Genomic DNA, 12,566 nt, shown 5'->3' with positions numbered 1-12,566 from the left:
ATCATCTTTAGGATAATTTTTTAAAAACTTTTCCTGAAGATGCTCATACGTTCATGGTGCCTTCATTTATAAAGTATTCCTTCCTTTCTCTAACTGGGTCATCTGGCCCTGCTTTTGTCTTGTTTATTTGTTTGTATCTGTGTAAAGTTTTCTTTGATTTTAACTTTTGAAATATCAGTCACCTCGTCTGGTCTTTTTTTTTTTTTTTTTTTTTTTAAATTTGCTACATTATTTTCATTTTATTTTATGTGTATGGGTGTTTTACCTGCATGTGTATCTATACACAGTGTGAGCACTTGGTGGCCATAGAACCTAGAAGAGATATCAGGACCCTTGGGACTAGAGTTACAGACAGTTTGGAGCTGCCAGGTAGATGGTGGGAATCAAACCTGTGTCCTCTGGAAGGGCAGCCTGTACTCTTAAACACTGAGTCATCTCTCCAGTCCCTCCTTTGTCACTGCTGCTTGTATAGCCTCTTTTTTATTCCTTCACACTAGAGAATAATGCTTATATTTTACTCTATGTTTCCTACACATCCTAACTTCCACTATTAAAGCAAAAGAGTTCAATATCAAAGCAGGCTACCATGGGAAAGTTGTCTTTCTTAATCCTTGAGATTTTCAATTTGACTTCGACCATAGCCTCTCAAAAACTCCATATCATGGTTTGGAAAGATAGCTCAGCAGATAAGAATGGTGTAGCACGCCAGGTGTGGTGTCAGGAACACCTATAATCCCAGCATCCAGAGGGGAAGAGAAAGGAGGACCGCGGGAGGTGGTTGGTTTTCAGACTAGCTGCAAACACAAAGTCATTACAAGCTCCAAATGAAACCATGCATCAAAGGAACAAGAAAGAAAGAGTATCCAAAACTCTCCTCTGGCCTCTGGGCATGCACATAGGTGTGTACATTCCCAAACACATGCACATACACCACACAGACATACACTGTGTTCACACCCAGACATAAACACATATACTGACATGGACAAATAAAAATAAATGAAACCCAGGATCACATACAATCATTCACTCTTTAAGCTCTTTAGATTTCATAACACATCGTATACACATAATATCACATTGAACTCTTTTGCACACAAATACACACACCTGCCCACACTCCTCTTCTAGCAACAGATCATTATAGTCCTGACATCTGACATATTTTGCAGTGGAACTATCATTTGGACAATTAGGTGATCGGATGACTTTGGTCAGTCAGATTCTCCTGACATGTATTCTCAGAAGGGTTTTATTTTTATCTGTTCAATGATGGCCACATAACAAAACTTTTGTTGTAAAAAAACTACATTCAGTAGTTGGAGTTGTCCCTGCCATTCTGTCACAGGAAAAGTGGTCTATCAGCTACATGGGCAACAAGGACCAAGGGCGATTGTCACTGGTTGTTATTTTTAGTTTCTTTACGCTTTGTGGCTTAGAGGCTTTTGGAAGCACTCGCTGATGTAAGTATCTCCCCTCCCATCTCTTGCTTTTAGTTAGACCATTGTAGACACATCACTGTCAGGCTTCAGAACATGCAACATTTCAATGTTGGGCTTGCAGAGATGGCTCAGTAGTCAAGAGCACTGGTGGTCCTTCCAGAGGGACAATTCCCACCTTACATGGCAGCTCATACCCACAGAACACCAATACATATAAATAATAAAGTAAACCTAAAAAACGCCTTAAACTTCAATCCTCAAAGATTTATTTTTCACCTAATCTCAGCTTCAGACTTCTCTTTACTCTGCCGATCTTTCTAATCTATCCTCTTATCCACTGACCCCAAGGCTGTTTGCTTAAGCATGATCCACGAGCCACCTCAAACGTTTACAATGTTATTCACACATTTCCCACTGAAGATACTCGTGATATCTAAGGAAGAGAGGAGGGTTAAGGTATAGGAAGTGAATTATTAACAAACTTTCAGGTGATTCTTATATATACTAAAGCCTGAGGTCCTGATGTATTTGAAATTTATGCACACACTAACATTTCAGCACTGGTTCAAATGCTAGGTTTAGTAATCTGAGCAAAATAAATGCATAGAACCTCTCAGGATGGAAAACTCTGGAGAATCCCGTACACGTATTGAAGTCTTAGGTTTCAATAGCGTGAATACTGAGTGAGGGGACTGTCATCAGTGACAGCTGAGGACATTTCACAGTGTCTTAAGTGATCTGTGAGACTTAACACAGGCTTGCCCATACTTCATAGTCATCATGGTCATGAAAATGAGTGTGAGCCCCAAGTTGTCTGTACACACCCCCTGTCTCCTAGAACCCACAGCCAGCAGACTGCTGCCAGTACCAGATACTTGTGAGCACATGGTTCAATTCCACTCTGACCACAGAAAGTGGCTTTAAGGAAGTCCTTGCTTTTCTTCTTCTTTTTCACTTGTGATATGACAGTGCCTGACTTGGGGGCATTTGTGGTCCTTGCTCTAAGGCTCTAGACCTACAAATCCTTGGAGGAGTTAGCACATCCCATAGACCCAAGTCCTCCACTCCCTGAGCTCTGAAGGATGGAGCCCTTAGCTCAGAAAAGCACTGAGTGGTACTTGCTGCTTTTCCTGTTGTGTCATCATGGGTTCTCACCACAGTCCCAGCCGCATCTCCACAATCCACAGGTCCCTTCACAGTATGCAAATTTCAGGAGGATGTTAGAGCTTCAACTCACATCAGATAGTACTGTGGACACTTGTGTCCTAATCCACATTTTCATAACATAGAATAAAATGTCACACGTCTTTATCCCTGGGGTCTGAGGGAAAGGTAAATTTGAACTCAGGATAAATATTTCATTGGAGGTCTGAGAGGATAACTCATAACGGATGGTTAGAGGAATAAGAACGTAAGAAAGACCTATCCGGAAATTTGTTAGAAACCAAACCCTATGTTCTGTATGTGGCACATTCTTGTCTAAAGGAAAAAAAAAAAGGAAGCTTGAGTGAGGAGGACAGACACCAAGGTCAATAACTATGGAGAAACCCTCAGCGACCAGTGTGGGCGGGTGTGGACACACAGGGCACAGCATACGCAGCGGACTTCCTTTTTGGCTCACTTCACCTCACAGGACTCAGAGTTTGTCTCTGTTCACGAGGCCAGTGTCAAGTCCCTCCATCTACGATGGATTCGACACTGGTCTATGCAGACTTAAACCTAGCCAGGATCCGAGAGCCTAATCATGAACCGCCTCCACCTCTTTCCCCAGGTAAGCAGCTTGCTTCTGCCATTTGAATTCTTTTCCAGAATTAAGATTCTCCTCTAAAACTTACGGGTGTACGTCACTGTTTTAAAGGTGACAAGCAGGCATATGTTAGAGTTTAAATACTGTAGGCAGCCTGCTTGCAGAAAACCACAGTTCTAGAAAGGCCATAGAGTCCATTTTTACTCGTGTAGTCAGAAGGAAATCTGAACATCACTTCCCCTATTCAGCCTTTGCTAAAAATCCTAAGAAAGAATATTTTACTCCCATGAGCCAAGGGGTGGTTTAAGAGGTACTTGCTGCACTCCATTGCTAATTCCAAATTCATCTACAGAACATGGACACTACGATCCCATTCTACCTCGGCGGCAACCCCAGCTGTCCCTTCACAGTGAAGCGTGTAGACTTCATTGTTAATGTCTTTGTTGCCTGATAAAGGAAGACATTCTCTTGGGGCGGGGGGGGGGGGGGGGGGGGAGTCATAGTAAAAAAATGAAAGGCCTCAATTAAATTAAAGGCCAGTAATTTTTATATATGAAAATTTATTTAGTTTGTTTAAAAGCTGGTTCTTTCTCTCGTGCAAAGTATAACAGCTATAAATGGAGGAACCACAAGTTACCTGAGCCAGCTGGGAATTAATCTTTCAATGCTGGCCAAAAGTAGCATCTTGTCCACCAGAGGATTTAGTGACCCTAGCAAAAGAAATGTGGGAGTCTGCTAAGAGGTGAAGGGCATGACCTAAGGATGGCTGAGATGTAAGAGACCCCCAGAAACTCAGGTAGAGGGTGTATAAAATAATCATAAAACAAAATTCTAGTCTGCTGTCTAACTGAAATTGGGCAGCTGTTTTCCAATATGATGTCCTCTATGTGTTGTGACATGTGGACTTCCAACTTTAGTGGTTCTTGTTAGACACTATTAAATTGTCAAAGGTTTGAGTCAAGGAGAAAGTCTCAGAGTCACCAAATAAGCTTTATTATAATGTTTACATAAGGGTCAGCGGGGAGTGGAAGAGGGCCTGGTAGATAACTCCAGGGGGGTCTGGTGGTGTCAGTTATTTTGTGTTGGGAAAAAGCAAGTCTTTGTTTTCCCATCATGCCTAGCAAAAGTGGAGAAAAGACCTTGTTGAAAATGGTGTAAGAAAACGAATATAGAGAAAAATAATAATGCTCTCCTCAAATCCTACTGTCTATGATCCCAAATCAAGACAACTAGAGGGCTGGAGGGCTGGTTCAGCGGTAAAGGCCAGGCTCACAACCAAATTCATAAAATGTGTCTAGAAAGTCTTTACAACAGCTAAAAAGAAGCAATCGTTATCCTAACTGTTACTAATCTGGAAATAAACCTGAAGAAAAGAAACAAATAACAGTAGAATAAAACTAGAGTGTAATGTTTGGAGAGAAAAACGCTGACGCACTGGCATCGTAACTGTGAAACCGCCAGGACCTGTTAGCTAAAGGACTCAAACCGTGGTAAGCTCAAAGCACCATGATTAGATCTGCCAGCAAAAAGGACCGGAAAGGGGGCCGGGGGCAGTGACCTAGTTTCTTTGTGGTTAAATGACCAAAGGTCTGTTTTGATGGTACAATGGGTAAAATAGGTACGAATGCCTCTGGAGTTTGTTCATTCATTCAGAGATAACAAATTACTATAAGATAAATAATGCTCTGGACATTGGGGAAATAGCCATGAAGAAACAGGAAAACATCTTTCTCCCTGTGGATTTTATATTACTGTGAAGTTTAAAATCAGTGATATAAACACTTGCATCAACAACTTTGAGATGTTGAATGCCAACAAGAAAAGCACTTAAGCCGAACTTGAGAGTTTTGTCTTGAGAGACAGCATCATGTCAAGCAGAGCAGGCCTTTCAGAGATGATGCTGGAGTCCAGTGCTCAAAGATGCTGGGGACCAAGGCTGAGTGTCTGAGAGATGAGTCTTCTAGGATGCTGGATGCTGGACCTGCGAATGCAAAGGGAGAACATGCCTGTGGTGTTGCGGGGGAACACACATGCCTGGTATGTTTTGGAGATCAAGTCAGGAGGAATGGTGACAGGTGGGAAGGGATTCAGAGGGCATTCCATAGGAGCAGATGTTGAGGCGGGAAGCCAGTGGAATGCCTAGAACAGTGGCGATGACTTAGCATTGCATGAATACCAAAGAAGAGCTCCATGCAGGCTCTGCCACATAACCAATGCTCACATAGCTTCTTCGGTATGTAAGTTCAGTAGTAAAACAAGATAGTACAGGGAGCCCAACTCTGAGAACTAGAGTTCTTTAAATTTTGTCATGAATGGATTAAAAAAAATTAAGTCACTCAAATTACTTGTTACCTATAATTAATATAAAACAAAAACCCTTGCTTTTTAGAAATAAAATAAAATAAAATATTTGTTAGCAGTTACCAAAGGCGAGATGCTATGCTCAGGAATTTACAATGATTATTGCATACAGTCCTCTCTAGAACATTCTGTAGTAGATATTGTCCACATCTTATAAATAAGAACATTCATGGGTTATAAAAATATTATGGGCCTTGGGGCTTTGGAGTCTCCTCTGATGTCCTCCCATCCAGGACACAGAAGCACTGGTGACCCACTGGCCACACCCTCAAACCTAACACAGTGACTGCTTCCATCCATGACTGGCCTGTATCACCTCTTACTGTGATACAACAGTTCTCACTGTCCACAAAAGATTGTTTCCAACCTGCACATATGCTGGTCTCTTACATGTAATGTAGCACTTACAAGTAACCTGCTTGCACGTTCATGTGTGCTTCAGATAATCTGTAGATCACTTTCGGTGCCTCAGATAACTTCAAAGCCATAGGAACAGCTAGCATGGTGTATTTGTTTAGAGAATAATGATGGAGAAAGGGTGTGTGTGTTCAACACAAATGCAGCTCTTCATATGTAACTATCTTCAGTCTGTACTTTGTTAGGTCTACAGATACTGCTACAACCATAAATTAGACTGTCCTTTGTCTCTTCTGGAACTTTTTTTTCTCTCCCTTGCCAACCTTTCCTCTTATCCTTTCTCTAAAGGAATATTTTAAAAGGAATTAGCTTGCTTCAGAAGATGTCATATCTCAATTCTGGTCTAGAGACTAGAGATATCTGGTGTTTGTCTTCAACTGGGGCAAGCAATTCAGTTGCTATGGATAATGTAAAAAACAAAAACAATAAAGGCAATTCTGGAAATCACAATGCAAATAAAAGACAGCCTATCTGATTTTTATTAATTTAACAGTTAACTCAAAACATATATTCATTTATATTAAGAAATACTTAGAAAATAAAATATATATATATATATATATATATATATATATATATCATACATCAAATGGTGCTGTGCAGAAGTAAGGACCTTAGCCAGGTATGTGGTTCATACCTATGATACCAGAACCTGAGAGATGGAGGCAGGAGTTCAAGACCACTCTTAGCCACATGGAAAGCTAGAGGCCAACCTGGACAAAAAGAGAAGGAAGAACAGCTGCAAGTCAACTAGGAAAGCTTTCTTAGAGTTCATAAAACCATTGTAAATGTAAATAATAGAGGCCGAATGAGAGCAATGGGGAAGTATAATAGTTACAGGTATAGGAGCTAGCTAGTATTTCTCCATAGTATTTTCATACATTAAACTATTGTTATTGTTTTCCATAAGACACCCATGCTTTCAAGGTTGTCTTAAATCAAAATTAATTGACCAAATCATGATACTTTATGAACATATTTAATAACTTGATGTACCTCAACTTCTGATAAACTTGAGAACTCATATAGTAATTGATACGGTCACCAAGAGAAGCAAAGATACTGGACCCAGTCATTCATCAATGTAGCATTGTAGATGTAGGCATGTGTTATATATATACTACAGTACCCCCTTAATCTGCAATTGTAATTTCTGCACTTTCATAACCTGCAGTCAACAACAAGTTGATAAATATTAATAGAATTTTCAGAATAAGTAACTCTGTGTTTTAAGCTGGACATCGTTTTTTGAAAAGCACAATGAGATGTCACACAATCTCGGTCAAGACATGAGTCGCTCCTCACCACCTGCCAGTCACCCAGGTTTGTGGCTCAAATAATTGTCATTTTACTGGATAGTGGCCTCAAACTGTGAGTACTGTAAATGCTAGCAACCCTGTTGTGTCAAAGAGAGGCATCCATAGGACTCTTCCTTTACATCAAAAGGTGAAAACGTCTATTTAAGAAAAGGAAAGGAAAAATAATATTTTACCACTACATGTCAAGCTGTAAAAGTTATAGTATGTATGCGCTTAGTTAAGATGGAGAACTCTGTGTGTGTGTGTGTGTGTGTGTGTGTGTGTGTGTGTGTGTGTGTGTGAGTGAAACCATGTACATAGTTTGCCTCTCTCGACAGGTCGGCTCTCCATTAAAAGTGTGAGAACTCAGCCAGTGTGATAAGAGGAGGCTGATGTAGGTAAAAGCAAAATCAATGTGGTGGCTGAGACCACCTGGGTCTGCTTAGGGTTCTAGACCAGCCAGGGCCACACACTGAAACTTTGTCCAGAGCAAATAAAGCAGCAGAGATGCCTAAGCTTTGCTCCAAGTTGGAGAAGATCATTCTTGACAACAGTGAAGCAGGCCCAACTTACATAATAGAATTACTGTACCTCACCAGTACCAAAGGTGGTACTTAGCATGAAACTGAGCATTCTCTCTCTCTCTCTCTCTCTCTCTCTCTCTCTCTCTCTCTCTCTCTCTCTGCCTTCTATAAATGAAAAGCCTCCTTCTTGGGGCAATGCTGGCTCCTATCCACAACATAACTTATTTTTGTAAAGTCCTCCCTCAGCAATTTTCAAAACATCTTCCTCATCAATCGAGTTCGTCCCTCCTCACGCCCCTTTCACATGAAACATGTACGAGTAGTCAAGTAGTCCTAAGTTATCAGAGAAAACACTGTTTGGCCCGACTCATCTTGCAGAACTGTACAGTAAGCTGACTGAGAAAGGTTCTTTTCTGCACCCCACCCCACCCCACCCCCGTCTTGAATCCATGTTAATCACCTCTGACTTTCATTCCAAATGCACTCCAATAGATTAAACGTGTATTGTCTTTAATTTCTCAGACACCTGTCGGTGCCCACGCTGGCATCGGTTGGCTCTGAAATTTGGCTGTGCTGGCCTCATCCTTCTTGTGCTGGTCGTGATTGGACTCAGTGTCTTAGGTAAGTGAGACAGAATTCTTTCTCTATTTCCACCATAAGTATTTCAGCTTCTTCACATGATCGGGCTACCTTGCGCCTGGGGAAAGATCAATGATGAGCAGTTATAGGACCATGTCCCCTCTCACATTTCTTTTCTTCCTAGTTCTTGAATCATTATAGGGTGACACATGTGTACCTAGAACTCTGCAAAAGGTCACACATGTGATGTGACAAGGCGACAATAGCAATGAAAGCCACAATGCCTAAATATGAGTCTATTAGGTGTCTACTGAACCTCAGAAGGCAGTCAGGGACCTTCTCCTTGGTGTGGACGTGAGGATGCTCACAGTCCACAGTGTGACAGTGTGGGTGTGAGTATGTTCACAGACATTGTGGGTGTGAGTACACTTCTAGAGGAGAAGTTAGGAGCATGAGCAGTGTGAGAGCCTTAGCCACGCCCTTAGATAACCTGTAGTCTAACAGCCCTGTGAATCAAAGCAATCTTTTCCTTGTTCTCTCTTTATTCTGTCTCCCAGTAGTCTGTTGTTAACATGCTGCTAATGCATTGTCTCCTGGCCAACTCAAGTTTGTTGAGATAGCTCCACTTCCTGAAGTGATACAGACAATACTCATTCTAGTTTAACAGTTTTTCATCTTCTGCCTGTGTTTTCTTATTACCAGTGGTATCATTAGTACAAAAATTGTCAGTAAAAGGAATCAGCATGGATGTTCAAATGAAAAGGACAAATGCAACAGGTAATTTTGACATTCTGATATTTGATCACTATCAAGACACCTTTAGGCAAAACTCACATCATTGTGGGTCTTACATCTGAGAAAACTGAAGCATGAAAAACTTAAGAACTTGTGAAAAGTCATGTGACCTGTAGGTGATGGTGCTGGACACTTCACTGAAGCTATGTGAACTTGAGATCTAGCATCTTGGCTACCTGGCCCTGCTTCCTCAGGCTGCTAGCATAGTTGGTCACTAAAAGACAAGTATCAAGCTAAAAAGTAAAGTATGGGGGCTTAAGAGACAGCTCAGTGGTTTAGAGTGCTTGTGTGTAAGTGTGAGGACTGTCATTACAACCCCAGCATCTATGCAATAACCACCCCAGGTCTGCAGGGGATAGAGACAGGATGGTCACTAAGGCCTGTTGGCTTTCAGCTTTGCAGAAAAACCATTAGCTTCATGTTGAAGGAAAGACCTGCTTCTAAAGGAGGGAGAGAGGGGGAGATCTTACATTCTTCTCTGGCCTCTTCATGTACATAGGTGTGCACACTTGCATACATATGCACATGAACCACACACACATGCCAAAAGAGGAATATGCTTTAAAGAAATGCTTTAGACTCAGGGTTAAATTATTGCTGTGGGGAGACAACATGGCCACAGCAACTCTTATAAAGAAAAGCATTTAGTTGGGCTTTGCTTACACTTTCTGAGGTTTAAGTTCATGCCATCATGGTGGGGAGCATGGCAGCATACAGGCAGACATGACCCTAGAGAAGCAGCTGAGAGTTCTATATCTGGGTCTCCAGGGAGCAGGAAGAGAGGGTAATGAACCTGGTTTGGGCTTCTGAAATCTCAAAGCCCACCCCACATGAACAATTCCTTCAATGGGGCTATACCTCCAAAAGTAGTGCCACTCTCTGATTACTAAGCACACAAATATATGAGTCTGGGGGGAGGGTTATTTTTATTCAAACTACCACAAGAAATGCTTGATTGTTTTAAAAAATTTGTCAGATAGTTAACTTTATCTGAAATTAATTAATAGAAACAAAAATAAAGTCTTTGATATTTATATATATTAAATATGTCATAACAGCAATCTTGTTCCTGTACATGTTAATAAAAGTGTTAGTTAGTAAACACTACTGTGTGTAACCAGCTGTGGTACAGCAAGAACAGAGTAGACATACACCACGTCTTCCTCTCGCTTCAGACAGTCCAGCTAAGTTAGAGTGCCCCCAAGACTGGCTGTCACACCGAGATAAGTGCTTTCATGTTTCTCACGTTTCCAACACTTGGAAGGAAGGTCTAGCTGACTGTGATGGGAAAGGAGCCACTTTGCTGCTCATTCAAGACCAAGAAGAACTGGTAAGTTGATCAATAAAACAGAACACATTAGTATGTTCTTTAAGCTCCAACATCTCTAGACTTAACAGATCTTCCACACAAAGGAAGTGGAGACTTTACATTATAGAAACTTAAGAGTCTGACAGACTAATTGGACATGTGAGTCAATAACTGCATGTGTAAGAAGAGTGTTCTTTAGATCATTAATATGGGTCTCAGATCTCACAAAGGAGGAATGCCACGGGCTGGGCCCAGTCAGCCCCCCTCAATCCGTAGGAATCAGGGTCTCGGACAGATGGGCATAGAGTCAGCAAGAATGGGGTGACAAACAGAGGCGGACACGAGAGAGTGTGTTGAATCTGAATGCAATGTCCAAACAAACAACCAGACTTTTCCATAGAGAAGAAAAACAAGAAAAGCCAGGTGAACACATCCCCCAAGTTACATTGACACAAAACAAAAAGGAATGCATACATAAAAAGATGGTGGCAGTCAGGCCTTGTTTACCCCTGAGAATGGAGCCAGGTGAATGCTCTGATGCAATGCCAGTCTATTGTTAAACCCTCCACCAGGGGTTCTTTAGTAAATACCTGAGTATGGTATTCCTCTGGGCCTAGTGAAGAAACCTGCACCAAACCCACCTATTTCCTAGGCCATTGTGTATTCCTGTGTTTGGGTGTGACTCAGCTATTGTCCTAAGTAAATACCATGCAGACTAGCCCTGAGCTTTTCTAGCTCTGTTCCAGTAAATAGTAATGCCTGATTATTTTCACTGTCTCTACTAGAAGTGAATTTGAATGTTACTGAATAGGTAACATTCTTACTGAATTCCAAACTCAGGGTCGGCTTCAAGGATTTTTCTAGGAACCATTAGAACACTGGTGGAGGCTTAGCTATGTCAAAAATCAATCCTTAAAGGCACTTATAATAAAACAATACTGATTCATACACTAGACTAAAGTGGGGACAGGGTTTGAGTATATGGGCTATGGGAATGCCAAGGTTCCAGGAGGCATAGTTTTCTTGAAACTCTTTGCCTCATAAGTGCTTCTAGGCCTTTCGGCCTGTCAAGCAGACTTCAGTGGAGTGGGCATAGCAGAGGAAGAATTAACCGTTGGGGACTCAGATTGGGTACAGATTTCAGGAGGATGGTAGAATGTGAGTCACTAATACACAGACACAGGGTTAAGTCCTCTGTTCTGTTTTGATTGTAGGGATTCCTACAGGACTCAATAAAGGAAAAATATAATTCATTTTGGATTGGACTAAGTTACATATTGCCAGACATGAACTGGAAGTGGATGAATGGCTCAACTTTAAATTCTGATGTGTGAGTACTAGAAGAGCTAATTTGAATATTCATTTCTCTTGCAGGGGCTTTTGGGGGTTCCCCTTGGGGACTAATAGTGAAGACATGGAGAATCTGTGTGGTATAAGCCTGTTAGCCTTTCTGCTGGGGACAGTCCCTCAGCAGCCACCTACTCCATCTGCATCATCTGCCCCTATGTCTGCATCAGGGGACTTTCTGCTCTGCCTCCTTCCTCCTCCAGGTCCAGCTTCCAGCTCTGTTTTCATTCAAAGTGGTGGTGGCACAAGCCTTTAATCCCAGCACTTGGGAGGCAAAGGCAGGCAGATTTCTGAGTTCAAGACCAGCCTGGTCTACAAAGTGAGTTCCATCACAGCCAGGACTACACAGAGAAACCCTGTCTCAAAATACCACAGTATAGTGGGAGGGGCTTACTCAGGAATCAATCAGCAAGCAGCAGGACTACTCCATTTATATCCTAGTGCTGCCCTTTGAAGCCAGATTGAGGGCTAGGTGCCCTCTCCATGGAAGCAATCATCTTTTGGGGCAAATGAGGATGTGACTAACAATTACAGATAGAAAGCGGGTCTTATGGGAGCTTTCAGAAATTAAGCCACCAACAGATAAACACACAAGGGCTGAAAGGAGGTCTTCGGCACACATATAGCAGAAGTGCAGCTCAATTCCTCTGCTCCAACAACTGGAGCAGAGGCTTTCCTAAAGCTGTAGCCAAACTGTGGTATCCATTCCCAAAGATTGTCTTGTCTGGCCTCAGTGGGAGAGGATGC

General features: G+C 41.8%; 1 protein-coding gene across 3 annotated transcripts in view; it reads left to right on the top strand.

The window, feature by feature from the left end:
* The first annotated feature begins 3,102 nt into the window (after window positions 1–3,102).
* The window catches only part of LOC110316390 (killer cell lectin-like receptor subfamily B member 1B allele B), a 12,195-nt gene continuing 2,731 nt past the window's right edge, over window positions 3,103–12,566 (top strand). The window contains exons 1-6 of one of the 3 annotated variants that reach the window (XM_021190657.2): window positions 3,103–3,213; window positions 8,312–8,410; window positions 9,071–9,145; window positions 9,529–9,532; window positions 10,343–10,493; window positions 11,687–11,802. In XM_021190657.2, the coding sequence (XP_021046316.1) occupies window positions 3,129–3,213; window positions 8,312–8,410; window positions 9,071–9,145; window positions 9,529–9,532; window positions 10,343–10,493; window positions 11,687–11,802 (530 nt within the window). In that variant the 5' untranslated portion in view covers window positions 3,103–3,128. Of the gene's footprint in view, window positions 3,214–8,311; window positions 8,411–9,070; window positions 9,146–9,528; window positions 9,533–10,338; window positions 10,494–11,686; window positions 11,803–12,566 lie in introns of all 3 variants that reach the window. The other 2 variants (XM_021190658.2, XM_021190656.2) reach the window with 2 other exon arrangements.

Source organism: Mus pahari, chromosome 2 (assembly GCF_900095145.1).
Source record: "Mus pahari chromosome 2, PAHARI_EIJ_v1.1, whole genome shotgun sequence".
NCBI lineage: Eukaryota > Metazoa > Chordata > Mammalia > Rodentia > Muridae > Mus > Mus pahari.
This window is presented reverse-complemented; position numbering and strand designations above follow the sequence as displayed.